General features: G+C 48.6%; 1 protein-coding gene across 1 annotated transcript in view; it reads right to left on the minus strand.

Moving 5' to 3' along the window:
• Positions 1-17,375, minus strand: part of COL22A1 (collagen type XXII alpha 1 chain) — a 241,314-nt gene that overhangs the window by 133,919 nt on the left and 90,020 nt on the right. The window contains exons 16-21 of the mRNA XM_057735587.1: positions 14,907-14,960; positions 14,165-14,209; positions 9,214-9,258; positions 8,923-8,952; positions 8,594-8,647; positions 4,799-4,852 (exon numbers count right to left, since the gene is read on the minus strand). Of these exons, the coding sequence (XP_057591570.1) occupies positions 4,799-4,852; positions 8,594-8,647; positions 8,923-8,952; positions 9,214-9,258; positions 14,165-14,209; positions 14,907-14,960 (282 nt within the window). The remainder of the gene's footprint in view (positions 1-4,798; positions 4,853-8,593; positions 8,648-8,922; positions 8,953-9,213; positions 9,259-14,164; positions 14,210-14,906; positions 14,961-17,375) is intronic.

Below are 17,375 nucleotides of genomic sequence, written 5' to 3' on the forward strand. Positions count from 1 at the left end.
ATGCAGGACCAGAGAGGAGCCCGCCTCTGCGCCCCTGGCACAGCCTCTGTGAACACCCTCGCCACCCCACCTCATGACTCACCTCACCCTCCTCTGCCGGACACTGGGTCTCTCAGGCCATGGGCTCTGCCTCTGCCTCAGCACCCCCGCTGCCTGGCAGACCACGCGGTCCAGGACAGGTGCTCCTCCCACACACGCCCCCCCTCCAGCCCCACTCCACCCCCCACCCCTGGTCTGGACCATGCCCTTCCTCTTTGGGTCACTGCCTGCCACTGTCCCCTCTCTAATCAGTTTCCTTCCCTGCAGTCTGTTCTCTACACGGTGGCCAGATGGATGCCCTTAAAACATAAGCTGGGCCACGCCACGTCTGCAGCCCAAGCCCTGCAGCGAACAAACTACAACCAGAAATATATGAGGGGCTTCCTAGGTGGCGCAGTGGTTAAGAATCCGCCTGACAATGCAGAGGTCACGGGTTCGATCCCAGCTCCAGGAAGATCCCACATGCCACGGAGCAACTAAGCCTGTGTCCCAAAAAAATAAAAATAAAACAAAAACTTTAAAAAAAAAAAAAAAAAAAGAAATATATGAGACAGTCCCGGGAACCCGCGAACCCAAAACCAATACACGATGACGCTTCTTCATAGATTTAAGTGGGATGACGGAATTATGGCTTTGCTTCTTTCATGTCCCCTTATTTTTTGGAGGTACATGCTGAAATATTTAGAGACACAATCATTGTGATCAGTGTTGAAATTGCTTCAAACTAACCCCGCGGTGGGTGGAGGTGGGTGTGGGTATGAAGCAAACCCACTGGCCAGTGACTGGATACGTGTTGAAATGGGCTTGGGGTATTTAGGGCTTTATTTCACTCTTCCATTTTTGTATATGTTTAATTTTTTTCATAATAAAACATTTTTTAACACACTCAATAGCCCCACATGCCACTCACGGTAAAAGCCAAGATCCTCACAATGGCCCAGGAGGCCAGACACGAACCTGCTCCCAGTTTTAGAATCCCACCTCCTCCTGCTGGGCCTGTCTCGCTCAGGCCACACAGGTCTCTGTGCTGACACACCATCAGGCACCTGCCCCAGGGCCTTAGCTCTGTTGTTTCCTCCGCCTGCTCTGCTCCCCCAGCCACCAGTGAGGCCCACTCCCCCACCTCCTGAGAACCGCCCAGATAAGACTTTCTCCATGGCCTTCCTGCATCGTTTATTTAAATGCTAATTAGTAGGATTCTTTTCCTTGCCGGCCAGAATGTAAGCATCTTGAAGGCAAGGACCTTTATTCTTCCCACTGAAGGGTCCTACTCACCTAGAACAATGCCCATCATCCAGTAGATGAGGATGAAATATCTGCTGGATGAATGAATTTGTGGGAGGAAGGAAAAGGGAGCAAAGAAGATGCAGGGATGGGAGAAGGGCCCGTAGAAGAAAAATGGCAGCGATGGGAAAGGAAAAGAGAAACAGAAAAGGAAAAGGAAGAGAAATTGGTCCAGGGTCCCCAGAGGATGCTGGCAGAGATTGAAACAGAAGCCACGTCTGTAGCTCTTTTACTTACAGATGCATTTCTGAGCTGGAGACCAGGGAGCCCAGATAAAAGCGGGTGGACATGAGCAACTGTCCAGAGTTGGGGTGCCCTCTGGGGGGTGGGGACTCCCTGTGTCTGAATTACTCTCTTCAGCACCCCCATCCCTCCGTGCTGAAACCTGCTCACTGCTGCGAGACCGCCTCAAATACCACGTCCCTGTTCCCGGCCCCCACACCCTCTCTCCACTCGCTGAGCTCCCTCTGTGCTCTCTACACACGTAGTCTTCATTGGTCCCCATGGAGGCACCTGGTTGAACTCTTCCTGTGTCTCAAGTCCCCCAGGCTGTGAGCGCCTGGTGGTGGAGGCCCTCGTCTCTTCAGGGGTCCCGGAGCATTTAGCACAGTGCTTGTGCTTCGTCAGGGCACACGTGGGCTTTATTGGCTGACGGATGCATGGAAGGGAAGATGGGAGGAAAGAAGAAGGCCCTAGGGACACACAGCCCTGAGAGGCACTGGTGGCTGAGCCTGCTGTTCATCCGTGGACAGGGGGATGCCAGGCCGTTCCCAGGACTGTCATGAGGCCTGGCACTTGGATGGAGCTCACCCCCACCCCCATCCTCACCCTGATTTCTCCTCTGGGTCCCCCTCTTTTATCCTCAAGTCTCCTGTCTTGGGGCACATGTCCAATCCCCAAGGCCCCTGGCCAGTGTCAGGGCTGGACCAGGCACGGAGGCTGGTATTACACTCGGGGGTTAGAGGTGTCCCTGGGGAGGACAACAGCCATCCCTGGGGAACATATAGACACTTTTGGGGGTGCCGAGAAGTCATGGCCAAGGAAGCATGGGCCCAGAGAGGCAAGCTCCAGAAAAGATATGTCCCCTCCCAGCTCAATAAGAGCCAATTAAATAAAAATACAGATTCAAAAACAAAAACAAAACACCTCTGCAGTCATCTCTCTATCAAGAGCTCCACTCACCATCTAACACTGTATTAGCAAAAGTAACACCTGGAGCAGCTCAAGGCAAGATGAAGTAAGGGTCACCTAAACCTCAGTCACATAAGGCACAAGACTGCTGTCCTCTCTTAAGACCATGCATGCGTGCGTCGGGAGAACAGAGCCGTGACCGCTGTCGCAGCCTGCTGCCCACAAAGGGCCGAGCCCCACGCTGGGCACTTCTCACACTTCAGCCGGCTGGGTTGCCTTCCCGCCATAACAAAGTAAACAGGCTCAGAGAGGCTGGGTGACTTGAAGGGTCACACAGCTGCTGAGAAGTAGGGCAGAGCTTCAAACCCAGGTGCATCTTGCTGCAAAGTCCAGGAACCTCGGGCCCTACAGAGGTGAAGGCAACCCAGCTTTGACCCATCTGACTGATAGGGAAACTGAGGTCAGGGCTGGTGATGCTCAGTGGGAGGTGACATGTCCAAGGTCTTCTAGTGGGATAGGTGACTTCTCCCACCTACCCCACTTTCGTGACACCCTGCCCCGCCTCAGCTAGCCTTCACGATAAGCTCCTTTTAGAATCTTGAGAGTTCAAGATGGTTATAGGATGCAGAGCTGCCTGGAAACCAAAAGAAGAAGTTCACTGGTGGGGAAGGACAGGCTGGAGTCTGTGCTGAGTCACAGAAGCAGGCCACCCCACGGTGGAACTGAGGATGTACAGTGTGATCCGTGGGACCAACCCTCTTACACAGATTGAACCCACAGCAAATCTGTGACACCACCCGCCTCACTGAGCTACACAATCTCCAGGCCATAAGAGAGGCCATACATGGGATCGGGGTAGCCTCTGTCAGATGTCAGGACCCTCATTTCCACCCATGTCAGGTCACCCGGCCTCTGAACCCAAACCTCCAAGGGCAGTGGGCTCACTGCTGCCAGGGGCCACCCCACCCTCTCTGGATGCTTGTGCCCTGGGGCTGTTCTCTTAGGTGAGCCAGTAAAAGATGCTACAGGCTTCACTATTCACAATAGCCAAGACATGGAAACAACCTAAATGTCCATCAACAGACGAATGGATAAAGAAGATGTGGTACAATATACCATGGAATACGACTCAGCCATAAAAAGAATGAGATAATACCATTTGCAGCAACATGAATGGACCTAGAGATTATTACACCAAGTGAAGTGAGTCAGAAATAGAAGTACAAATACCATATGAGAGCACTTACATGTGGAATCTAAAATATGACATAAATGAACTTATCCATGAAACAGACTCACAGACACAGATAACAGAGTTGTGGTTGCCAAGGGGGAGGAGGGTGGGGAAGGGATGGATTGAGAGCTTGGGACGAGCAGATGCAAACTAGTATATATAGAATGGACTACAGTAAGGTCCCACTGTAGAGCACAGGGAACTGCATTCAATAGTCTGTGATAGGCCACAATGGAAGAGAAAATGAAAAAGAAAGTATATATATATGTATAACTGGGTCACTCTGTTGTACAGCAGAAATTAACACAACGCTGTAAATCAATTATACGTGAATAAAATACATTAAAAAAATATGTTACAAGCTTAAGGGCTCGAGGTCAGGAAATGTCAGCTGAGTCCTTATTCTGTGGCAGGCACCCTGCTGGGAACTGAGAACACAGAGCTGAGGGTCAGTCCCAGTCTGCTGTGGGGGCACCAAGGAGGGCCCCCAGCCCAGGTGCGCTCTGACACCCTCTATCTTAAAGCACAAGGCACGGTGTCATGAGCTGTGCTCCCTGGTGGATTCAAACCCATGAGGTATATGCAATCTGGATAAAAAGACAAGGGCTAAATTAAGCTAAATTAAATACCATAAGAAATTATATTCATATGGAAATATGGAAACTTAGATGGAGTAGCTAATAGCAAACCTCTATTCTTTCACCACTATCTTTTCTCATTCTTTCCTCAAGACTTAGCTCAAACATTACCACTTTCAGGAAGCCCTGACTGGCCCCCAGGTTGGGTCAGTCGCCCCCTCTATGGTCGCTCAGTACTGGGCATCTTTCTCCTGGGGCTCTGATCACACAGGGATGTGAGTTTCCATGTACACGATTCATGGCAGACCACAGGCGCATCTGCATGGGTTGACCCAGGGCCCTACTCAAGGCTGAACATGCAGCCCACCCCCAACCACTGCTGATGAACTCAATTTAACCCTTCCATCTGCTTCCAATAGTCATCCCAAGCTCACAAGACTGGCGGCATTTCCTCTGCTGGAGCAGCTATAAGGGGGGCGGGCGGGCAGTATGGCTGAGCTGGGGCACCAAAAAGGAAAGACAGTTTACTTACTCGCAGACCTGGCAAACCAGGAGGTCCATCCTTGCCTTCTGGACCCATCAGACCCTTTAGGAGCAGGAGAAAGGGGAAAAAACAAGAGAGACAGACCATGGTAAATACAGAGTAAAGACCACAGGATATAACTTTGCCCTGTCACTCTCACTGGCTAGGAAAACACTATCCCATTCCAGTGGGGAAACTGGGAGGTCAGGAGGGAAAAAAACATCCTATTCCCTCAAATCTGTAACACTTAAAATATGTGCACCTATCTGATGTAATTAAGTGTGACTAACAACCAAGACGTAGGCACTGTCATTCACACTTTAAAGACGAGTCCGGGAAGGACCAAATGCCTTGCATCAGCGCTCAGCATAAAGTGCACACAGAAGAGCGTCTGGAACCCCAGCGTCTGTGGCACCAAGTCTGGGGCCTTTGCCCCTGTATCTTGCTGGCTCAGCAAGAACCGGCTTGGGTTATCTGACTCTCCGTCCACTGTGATATACAAAATGACAGTCTGGATAAACCAATGAAATTGTCTAAGGAAGATCAATTTCCACTAAGTAAGGAAAACTGGCACAGGAAGGGGTCATACTGACCTAATGAAAACCATGCCCCCTCACCCCTCACCATGCATCTGCCGCCTGACCTCAGACAAGTCACTGTGCATCCTTGAACCTCAGGGAGCTCATCTCCAACATGAGGACAATATACCTTCCTACTGAGTGGTGGTGAGGACCACATGTAGTGGTGGTGAGGACCTGACACAGCACCAGGACCTCCTGACAGCATCCTGAATTATACCCAAATGTATAATGAATGATGTCACCCAGAATACGGCATGAAATGTGAATGGGAAAATGGAAACCTCAGCTCTAACTGTGACTCTATTACCAATTTTACGGGTGAATCTGGGCCAGAAATTTCCTCTCTGCACTTCAATTTCCTCTTCTTCGGTAATATGATTATCATACAAACAGCTACTATTGCCACATTCTGCATAACTATTTAGTGATGGAATTGTATTTAGGTCTAAGGTCTTTTCTCCTAACAACACCATAAAAACGAATACATGAATGTACAAACTGCAGTAATTAAAGGTTTAAATCTCCCTTCCTCACAAGGATTATTCCAGTGAGCTCAGGGCACACATCAAGGGAAGACCCTGCAGAAGCAAGTTTTCACTAAGCATCAAGAAATGTCTCACATTCAATCTGTCCGGCTGGTCCTTCTTTATTACACTCGACCAAACACTGATAAAACCCCCAGAACCCGTTTCATCTTGGGGAAAGAATGAAAGACGCACGCCCCCTCACAAAGGACAGAGAACGCTGCACGCTGTTTCCGTTTAGAGAATGGGATACATTTTCCTCTCTCTGGGACTGCTAAACACGAACTCAAAATTTTCCATTCTCAACAGAAGCCACTGAAGCCAGGTTCCTGATATGATCCAATCCAATGAGTATTTAGGGAGCGACTGCTCTGCAGAAGGCCCTGGGCTGGGTGCTTCTGGGGATTCAAAAAGGACAAACAACCGCTGATGTCAGTCTCGAGCTTAATGAGGCTTCGTAGAGCAGTGCTTCCTACCTTAACTCATTTAAGCCTCACAGCACGTTTATGTAGGAGATGACATCAATGATGATGATGATTTCCAAGTCAGGAAAGAAGAAGAGGATAAGGGGGGTAATGTCATCAACGACCCAGAGCTGCTTGGTGGATGAACTGGGACATGAAACCAGATGCTCCGGCTGCTACCCCAAGCGCTTTCCATGGCCACATTGACCTTTACGGGTTCAGACTGCGATCAGGTCCCACTCTGATGCCCCTCTTGAATAACTGCTGTGGGGTCACTCCTCCATAAGCACGTATTACGTTCCCACCCTGTGATAAACTCTGTGGATTTAGAGACTGGAGAGATATTGGCCCTGGCCTTAAGAACCTCACACTCCTGGTCTCTCATCACTGCTCCCCACGTTTCACAAGGTCTTTAAGTAGGCTGTTGGGCTCCTGAACTCCTTCCAAGGGAATTTCACCACCAACACCATCCATGCACTGTAGTCATTCTATCAAGGGCGGCTCCCCTAGGGGACCCCTTCAGAACCTGCACAGCTCCACTGGGCTGCAGGGTTGAGGCATTAGGGTTCAGGACCCTCTCCTTGTCCTACACAATGGGCCGCCGGGAATTCTCATTAATCATCTAGAGACTGCAAGTGTGTACTCACAGTTGTTTCTTTCTCATACTCCTTTCACTAAACTATGAGATCAATCCATGTGCTTTCATCCCTGCATCTCCAGCCTTAATACTTTGATTGATATAAAACAAAGTAGGTGACCACAAGTGTTTGCAGTTTCTTCCTTCTCCCCCACCCCCCGTTTATCATAACAACGTTTACATGAGCGAGGAGGACTGGCCATTCCTACATCCCAGTCCCAGAGTGAGAGGTCAAGACGGCTGCCTCACGAATTAAGCGGGGCTGGGCATCGTTGGCTTCTTATTCCTTAGTGGGAGCCACAAAGGAAAGTAATTCTCCTCTGTGCATCTCAGAGGAGGTATCGCTGCACTGCTCACTCAGGGACGAAAAGAGCAGGGACTAGACTGTCGGACAGATTTGGGTTCAAAGCTCAGTTTTCCTTCTTATCTGTGTGACTTTGTGCAAGCTACTTAATATTATTCTCTCTGTACATGTCTTCATTGCTAAAGTAGAAAAGGGACCACTTCACCCTTGCAAACTTAATATACATATGTTTGCATGTAAAACATACTATAGTACAGAGGACCAGTACTTGCCATCTACGATCTGAAATACACGTGCATATACGCAGAGTGAGCTGAGTACTGAGAGCATGCAGCATGACCTGAGTAATCTACCTGAAACCTCTCCACAGTTACAGCGATGGAGAGCTCTGCACACCACGCCTTGGAAAGGTTAAGCAAAGTATCTAAGGTTACAGAGGCAGAAGGTAGCTTTATGACCTGAACTTTTCGATACGAAATTTTTCTAATTATACTGGAATTAAACATCTTCTAAGTTTCTTCTAGTTTTATCCCAGCAGAACCATACACTTTTATCCTAATGAGGAATGGGCCTTGTTATAAATCTGATTATAAATCTCATTTATTATAAATCTGATTTATGGACATTTCAAAATATGAGTTGTTATATGTCCTTCAATAAAATACAGTCACTTGAACAATAAAAAACAGTAACATGCTGGTAGCAGCATGTTACCAGGAGGAGCACAGTTCCATCACCAACCTGCAGAATTTATTATAATTATCCTAAGTATCTGAACTCACATCAGAAATGATCACAGAGCCCCTCTGAATAGCCTCTTCCCAAATGGTGATTTACACATCATTAAATTCTTAACAGAGGGAGAAGCCGAAGGCTGACGTGTTACAAACCACTGCAAAGTCAGTAGTAATCAGAAACACGCGAAAAGCAAATGTGCACTGGAAATGATTCAACTGGCATTGACGTGTCCAATGTTTTTCTTCCATTTTACCTGAAAGGAAACTAAAACAGCAGCCTGAACACCAGAAACCCCAGTTTGGGACTGGGGGCCCTGAAGGCAGGCTGCCGGGGCTTCAGTTCCAGTCCCACACTTGCTAACTGCATGATTCACACCCGGTGAGTCAGTCTTCACGGCCCAGTTTCCTCCTGTGCTGGATGCTGACAACAGCCCCTATCACTCAGGGTGATGGGATGAGCTTCTGAAAGAACGCAGTGCTCCGTGGCGAGAACGGTTATGATTTTCCAGACCCGGAGGGGTTCAGAGCAGACCCCGGGCCGGGGAGGGATGACTTACCGGAGCGCCTGGGGGCCCAGGTAGGCCCTGGTGACCTCGTGGTCCCGGGGCTCCCTGGTAACACAAGCCAAACTCGAATTAGCCACGACTTCCCCTCCTTACATCCCGGGCCACCCCCTGAGACCCTGTGCCGACTCAGAGTTCTCTTCCCGAGTCCCCAGTGGGGACCAGAGACACGGGGTGGGAAGCTGCGCTCCTGGCAGAGTCAGCGTGACCGTCTCCAAAGGGCTCCACCTGCACTCAGCGAGCACGGTCACCCCACGCCGGCGGCCCTTCCATTTCTGCCACCACCTAAAGCCCTGTGAGGAGAGCACGCACACCCCTCTTACCTGCTCGCCCTTCAGGCCCTCTCTCTGCACCTGAGGGACAGACCACACGTCAGCAAAGCCGGAGGCATTGTCCCAACAGTCACCCTCACTCCACTGCACACAGCATGCCAGACAGCAGCAACTTCCGACTTGTCTCTGATTTCACCCCCGTTTTCGTGCGCAAAGTCCCACACCCAGCTCGTGTCATCAGAGGAGTTCCACCTCACACTCAGACGCAACGACCCTCCCAGCTACACAGTCCTATCAGTGTCTGAGTCCGTGCTTCCATCCTCTGGTGACGGTACCACTTACCACAGAGCCTGGTACCCCGGGAGGGCCTGCGGGCCCCGTGGCACCCTGCGGAGACATGACAGACATTTCAACAGGCGTACTTTGCTCCCTTTGTACACGCACACACACACGTGTGCACGCGTGTGTGTATATATATTGTTTTTCGGCTTCTTTTCCACTACGGCTTATTACAAGATATTGAATACAGTCCCCTGTACTATACAGTAGGCCCTTGTTGTTTACCTATTTTATATATAGTAATGTGGATCTGTTAAGCCCAAGCTCCTCATTTATCTCCCCCCTCTTTTCCCTTTGGTAACTATAAGTTTGTTTTCTGTGTCCATGAGTCAATTTCTGTTTTTATAAATAAGTGCCTTTGTATCATTTTTTTAGATTCCACAAATAAGTGGTATCCTATGATATTTGTCTTTCTCTCTCTGACTTACTTCACTTAATATAATTTCCAGCAATCCCACTCCTGGGCATATATCCAGACAAAAGTCTAATCCGAAAAGATATATGCACCCCAATGTTCACAGCAGCACTGTTTATAATAACCAAGACATGGAAACTACCTAAATGTCCACAGACAGATGAATGGATAAAGAAGATGCGGTATATAGACAATGGGATATTACTCAGCTATAAAAAGAATAAAATAATGCCGCTTGCAGCAACACAGATGGACCTAGAGACGATCACATGAACAGAGGGTACTCTCTGCCACTCTCTCCTGCTGGTGCCCACCCCTTTCAGACCCCTGCTTATCCATGCGAGTCCTCAGGACCACTTCCTTCTCCACCGCACATGCCATCACGCTTGGTCTCACTGCCTTCTTAGAAGAGTCTCACATTTTCTGTGTCTCATTCTTACCTCTCCATCAAGGTCGTAGGAGCCTTGTTTTCTCTTATGTGCACATCCAGCCCAGCGCCTAGATCTGGCTGGTGCCATTCGCAACACTTTTCTACTCAAGAGCTTCCCTTGGTCCACTATTCAATGAGCACCTGCTCGTACCAGGCCCTGCATCATGCACAGGATTACACCCCATGCTGCGTCCTCTGCGTCAAGTCCACAGTTCAGCACATGCCCGTGTTCAGTAAATATGTATCAAATAATAACTAACAAATGTTGTGACGATGCCCGTCCTTTTTCACCAGGTCACCATATACAGAAGTTTTGCTTTCTGTCTCCTCCTGCCTTACCAGCAGGCTCTGGTGGCTGTGGCTAGGTCAGATTTCCAGAGTGTGGGCTACTTCTTGGTCCCACATGGGGCATATTTGTCAACTGTGGCAACGGAAAAATCTTCATGGTTAGTACCCTAGTGCCCTAGAGCTAAAATGAGGACACTGCTTGTAGCCAGTGTCCCCACGTGTGGCTTGGAGATCTGACTTTGCATTTTCCCTAGAGGCAGCTCGGGGAGCATGGGAAGCAGTCAGAGACTACTGCTGGATAAGTCAACAGAGAGTAGATGTGTCGCTGGATAAAAAGGAAAGCATCTACTAAATCCTAAGGCCAGGGAGGAAGAATGAAGGACTCAGGGCATGTCTGTCACCCTTCATTGCATTTGGGGTTCTATCCTATGGACAGGGACTGGGTACTCTGACTGCAGCAGTCACAATTTGAATGTTCTCACTGCTGCCCAAGACTTGGAAAAATCACACCTCTTTACAGAGTGTCAGGTGTTTTTCTAAACTCTCAATTAAGAATGTCTTTTTAAAATAGCCTTTATTTTTTAGAGCAGCTATAGCCACACAACAAAGTTGCGTGGCAAGTTCAGAGTTAATAAGGAGTGTTGATTTTCCTTGCTGTACCTGCCTTTCTCTCACATGCAATAACAGAGTCCTGCCTCAGAGACGTGTTTCCATTCTAGCTTTTCCTCTCCACGGCCCCACCACCCACATACATACACGCGTGCACACATGCTCACACACAGCACTTCTCATCATCCTAGAGCCTCTCCAGCACTTCCATGACCTGGACACGTGCCCAGTTCCAGGCACTCAGAACCCAGCTGGGGTACCTCTTCTCCATCTCTCCAGGAGCCTTCTTCAACTGTCCCTACACCCTCCAAAACCCTATTAATATTTTGGAAATATGATTGTTAGAAGACATTCTGAACTATAACATAATATTTTGGTGTGGCTATCTTAAGTACATAAAAATATATATAAACATATATAATAGATACATAAATATATGTTATACAGAAATGAGACAGAGGGCTGAATAACGCACCTTTCGAGGTTCGTAAGTGTCTCTTTCTTCTTTCATGCACACCCCGCCTCACTGCCTTCACCACTGCACTTATTGTTATTATTATTACACAAAAAAAGTGAATTCCAATGACAGTTATCAAATCAATTAAGCAAAGCATGTTTTCTCGCTTGCACAGGTAATGTTACAGACTACGAGATCAAATGTATTAAACCACTATTAAGTAAAAACTAAGATCCTATAGTCCATCCGTAATAACTATGTACATATAGCTAATAGGTACTGGACCCTTTTTAATTGCCAGACCTTGTTTCAAGGACTTGACATTAATTAAGTCTTTTCCTCTCAGATACTGTCCTATCTTAGAGGTGAGGAAACTGAAGCACAGAGACGTTCAAGGTCAAAAAAGCTCGTCTGTCCTTGAATCATTTTCTTTCCACTACGTGGGTGTCATATTTTGGCAAAGATCTATTCTTATCCACTGGGGGAGTCAGCCTCCAAGATGGCCCCTGCCCCCTGGGATTCAGACCCTGGGTAGGACCACGCTGTACCACCGCTAGTCTACATGGTCAGCAACACACAGCAGAAGTATGGGCACCGCCTCCAGGATGAGGTTAGAAACATGACTATGGAATCCCCCTGCCAAACCCCAGCCTCAGATCACTCACCACACACTCTAGATGAGGAATTTCCACTTCTGTGAGCAGCCCTAAGGAGAGGCCCATGTAATGAGGCCAACAGCCAGCAGGGAACTGAGGCCTCCAACCACCCTGTGAGTGAGCCTGGAAGTGGATTTTTCATATGACAGAACCACCAACTGGTGACAGCTCGGCTACGGCCTCCTGGGAGACCCTAAGCCACAGCAGCCCAGCCATGCTGCTCCTAGATTCCTGGCCCTCGGAAACTGGGTGAGACCACACTTCTCAGGTTCGGGATGATTTGTTACACAGCAGGAGATACCTAATACAACCATGGATTCAATCCATTAAAACTCTTAGTACAGAATAAGTAGAGCTTCCCCTGATATTGAGGTCTGTGGTGCATCACTGTATGAGCAGGTAGATCTACATGCCTTGGTCTGTAGCTGCTGTGGCGTCTTGAACAAGACACCCTACTTCTCTAGGCCTCTTTTCTCATCTGTAAAGTGAGGGGGTTTAAAAAATCAGTTCTGTGGTTCCAATGACTTTATCAAATTGTAAAGCAGCCAAGATTTGTCCCCGTGATGTTCTCTTAGGATGACCTGAGAGGCATTCTATCACCTGAGAACCACTGGTTTCCCAACTCTTCCAATGAATGCCCTATATCATACCATGACCTTTGACCTTGTCTTCCCACTTCTGCTCCATTCATCAAAATAAGCAATGACAACTCAGCTGTTTCCCAACGAAGAGGGGCCAAACACCTCTATAAATGAGGTGGAAGACTGGCGTTTATAACACTCATAGACACACCACACACACACACACAGAGTAGTGGGAAAGAGTTGTCACCTAGATCCAAACTCTAAGACTCATTCTCTCTTTGGGACTTGAAATAAACTACTTATTTTAGGATTTAGCATCCCCTGTCAAGGAACTGCAAGAATACATTAAAACCTGACACTAGGATAACATAACAATGTAAATCTCAACTCTAAAAATACTTAGACAGAGAGAATAATTAACTCAGCTAGAACTGAAGCCCAAGTGAGCAAGTTTGGAAGAGATCAACATTCTCCAGCCACCATTCCTAAATGGAGGCTTTTTTAGCTTGCATGTCTCTTTATTTATTTATAACTATACCCTGTCTGCTGCGGTAAAGAGCCAGAGCAGCCTTTTTCTTTTCCTTTATTTTCAGCACATGCTGGCAACTCATCTGGGTCGGGCTGTGACCTTCACCTGAACTCTGCAGAGTGACAACAAGCAGAAGCGATGCATCCCTGGTCTCACCCTCCTTGGTTTAGCGGATTCCTCCTGCTCCCCATCTCTCTCCCAGCTGCTCTCAAACCCAAAACCTGATGTCTTTCCTAAGGGCCTACGCATCTGGAAGAAAATCATTCTCTTGTACACAAACGCAGGGCTGTATCTCAGCACACCTCCCGCTATAGTCCGGAGCACAAGCCTCTTAGTTTCCCTCTGTGACCCTCAATGCCTAGGAAGGTTATTACCTTCATACATTTTCATAGCACGCCACGATCTGCAGAACAATGTTACACTCAGTTCTTTCCATTAAGATAACAGAAATCCTAAGCAGCGAATTCATTCAGTTAAGCCTTGTTGTGAAAATGTTCTAAAATAGATGACCAGTAGGATGAGATAAAACCTTATTTTATTTATGAAATATCTAGCACATTTTCAGGAGTATAATTCTAGTAAAAAAAAAATTAAATGTTGTGGAGGAGAGAGAAGCAGAAAAGGAGAAAGAGGAAAAGGAGTTTATAAGATTTTTTTGTGTGTTTGTTCCTATTCTGCCTTAGTCCAAAAAGCCATTTAAGCAGCACAATATTTTAATATGTCCGGATATTATATAATAGGGATTTTTGTTTGTTTTTAAATGGATTTTTATTCCTAACTGTAGAAAAAAAAGTTTAAATACAATAATCAGGAATTTCTTGCAGGCTGCGTTCTAATGCCCAACTCACCACCTCTTGTCTGCACTTTGTTCGCAAGACTCCAGCCTGGCCCCCGCAACACACACCCCCCGCGCTCTGATTTGTTCAGGTGAGCAGCTCACACACCTGCTCGTTAAGAGCCATCTGTCACCCCAGGGCCTGGCTTACCTTCTCTCCCTGGGGCCCCGGCACGCCGGGAGGGCCAGCTCTTCCCTGCAGGAAGGAAGGAAGGGAGGGACCATCAGGGGCAGTGAGTGGAGAAGGAAGAGGCAGAGGGCAGTGCACCTCCACATCCGTACCTGGCCCTTCCCCAGAAGGCACAGGTCCCCTTAAACAAGACTTCCCAGCCTGCGCTCATTGCCAGAAAGTTCTTCCTCAGCCAACCCAACGCCACATCTCTGTGTGGTCCCCTTTGGACTCACAGATGCATTTTCCCACACCATCCTACACTTGCCTTTGTTGTCCACCTAACATATCTCATAGAACCCAATATCAAGACATTAGAAGCTCCATTAATTTGCAGAGCGTCCTATTACTCCCCTGTATAGATACAATCCCCTGATTTATTCAACCTGTTCCTTACTGACGAGCATCTGGGCTGTTTGTAATCTTTTACTCTCGGGGACAGGACTGCAATGAATACATCACTTTGAACATGTGCATGCCGTCCATGGCCTTTACATGAATGATCACGTCATAATGCTGAGGTCAGGATGGCTTTAAAGTGCTGTGTTCTCTGGGATCCCTCCACTCTGGCGTGGTGGAGTCCACACGTGGCCATAAGCCAGAGGCTGGTCGCTGAGCGTCCCGGAACCTCCAGTCACGCAGGACAAAGCCCGAGGCGCCCAGGCCCTACGAGCTCTGCGCCGGCCCAAGTCCCATCCTGCCCCCCGAGCCAATGCCCGCCTACCTGCTCTCCAGTGTCCCCGTGCTTCCCGGGGAATCCATCCAGGCCTCGCTCCCCCTGGCAAAAGAAGGAAAGAGAAGAAATGAAGAATAGAGGGTCATCCCCAGGGTCAATGTCATGAAAAAGGCAAGGCAAGCAAAGGCCCTTAGTTCCCAATCATGCTCCGCTCTCCATGAGGCACCAGGAGAGCCAAACACACACACACAGCCACCTAGAGTTTATGTGTACGGGGGGTCAGGGAGCATAAGTTAAAGGTCAGGGAAACCACGTTCCTATTTCTGCTTCTCATCGCCCAAATCTGTGACCAAGGGAAGACCACGTAGCCTCTCTGAACCACACAGACTCCTCATCTCATGGGTCTACATGGAGGTCAAAAAACAGTAATGGATGCTTGAGACTTGTACTGCAGCTCATAAAGCTGTGGGCACACTTTACACACCCGTCATCCATCCAGTAAGTATGTATAAACACACGCTATGTCCCGGTGCCTGGACCAGACCTAAGAGGTCATTGTCGGGTCACACTGGGCTACCATCCACACCACCTCCACCCATCAGCTTACGTTCACAGAGCTGCGTGTGAATTTCTTATTAGATCTGGAATCTTGTCGCTTCACCTCTCTGAGATGTTTCTGTTGACTGTGTTTCCGGGGGATGAAAATTATCCCTTCCTTGAAGGATACCAATGACTGAGGAATGAGATGACTTATCTAAAACACCTGCTTAATGGACTGGAGGACACGGGGTTGGGGGTGGGGTGAAGGGGAAGCTGGGACGAAGTGAGAGAGTAGCACTGACATAGATACACTACCGACTGTAAAACAGCTAGTGGGAAGCTGCTGTATAACAAAGGGAGATCAACTTGATGATGGGTGATGTCTTAGTGGGCTAGGACAGGCAGGGTGGGAGGGAGTCGCGGGAGGGAGGGGATATGGGGATATAGGTATAAACACAGCTGATTCACTTTGGTGTACCTCAAAAACTGGTACAAGAGTGTAAAGCAATTATATTCCAAAAAAGAGCTTAAAAATAAATTAAATTAAATTAAAAAATAAAATAAAATAAAATAAAATAAAACACCTGATTACGATAGCAAGTGGATAAATACCGATGTTCTCCTCCAAGCCACACCCATGATGCTGGTGTGTTCCCCTCACGGCTGCCTCCTAGGGTCCAGAGTTCCAGCTGGGCCCTAAGAGCTCGGCTGATGGAGAGAGGTCACTCCATCAGAGGGGCCCACGCTGGTATCAACAGCCTATGACGCGGCTTCCAGCAGCCCAGCCTTCTTCTTTGAGTCCCTCAATCACAGCAACTTCTCTCGTTTCCAAGGGCTGTGCTTGCCGTTCTCTCTGCTGGCTCCTCGATGTCCTCAGGGCTCATGTAAATGTCACCTCATTGGCCATTTAGTCCAGATTCAATGTCCATTCTTCCCCAGCGTGGTCTCACAGGTGTCTCCCCCACAGCTCTTAATCCAAATAGCCTCTGTTCTCCACGTAACCATCTGTCCCCCTCCCCCAGGAGGACACGGGCTGGGTTCACCCTTTTCATTATTGTGTCCCCGGAGCCCAGCCCGGAGACACACCGTGTGCCCCCGGGGGACATTACTGAAGGACTGCCGCATTACACACAGGAAGGATTTTGAGCTCTCCTTCTACTTCCCTGTACCTTTACTTCTCAAGTTCTTTTTCTCCTTTGCTGTTTTAAGGTCGCTGTGTCTCTTTCAGGATGCTGTTTTCCTTCGAATGGCTGGAGATTCTTGGTCTCCTGCTTGTCTTTGGTGTGCTGGTCCTGGGTGCCTGACGGAGGACGCTGACGCTGTGTGCCCAGCCCACCTCTGTGACTGCAGGGGAGGGGGGGCTTCTTTCTCCCAGTCTTGGGCAAAGACTGATGCTTCCCACTGGACAGTTCAGGCAGAGGTCAGAGGAGGAGCCGCCCAGCTCTGCTGCTCTACGTACAGGGCTTCAATTAAGCCCGGACAACTGTCCCGGATCCTTGATTCCCCAAATCCCCCGGCACCTCTCCCCGTTCTGCAGGCAGCTCTGTCGTTTCCCTCCACTTTGCACCTGAGTGGCAGTGGGGGCCTGAGGTTGGGAGGTGCTTGGAGGCCCGGTCATCCTCACAACTCAGAAGTGAACCCTGGCTCTCCCACTCAAGCTGTGTGAGCTTGGACAAATCACCCGGCCTCTCTGTGACCCAGTTTCCCGTCTACACATAGGGATGATCTTTATCTCAGAGGCTGCTGTGAGGATTAAATGAGCGAATAGACGTAAAATTCTTAGCACCTCACTTGAGACGGCGTATACTGAATGCTGGTTGAGCAAAACAAAGAGTGACTGTGTGGAACAGGGGAGAGGAGAGAAAAATGGGGCCAGCAGGGGAGGAATGCGGTGGGAGACACAGGGGTATGAGCTGGGAGTCAGAGACCTGAGTCCTAATCTAGGTTCTGTCTACACTGCCCACCTCCAGGGGAGTC

The sequence above is a fragment of the Hippopotamus amphibius genome, chromosome 5 (genome assembly GCF_030028045.1).
Source record: "Hippopotamus amphibius kiboko isolate mHipAmp2 chromosome 5, mHipAmp2.hap2, whole genome shotgun sequence".
NCBI lineage: Eukaryota > Metazoa > Chordata > Mammalia > Artiodactyla > Hippopotamidae > Hippopotamus > Hippopotamus amphibius.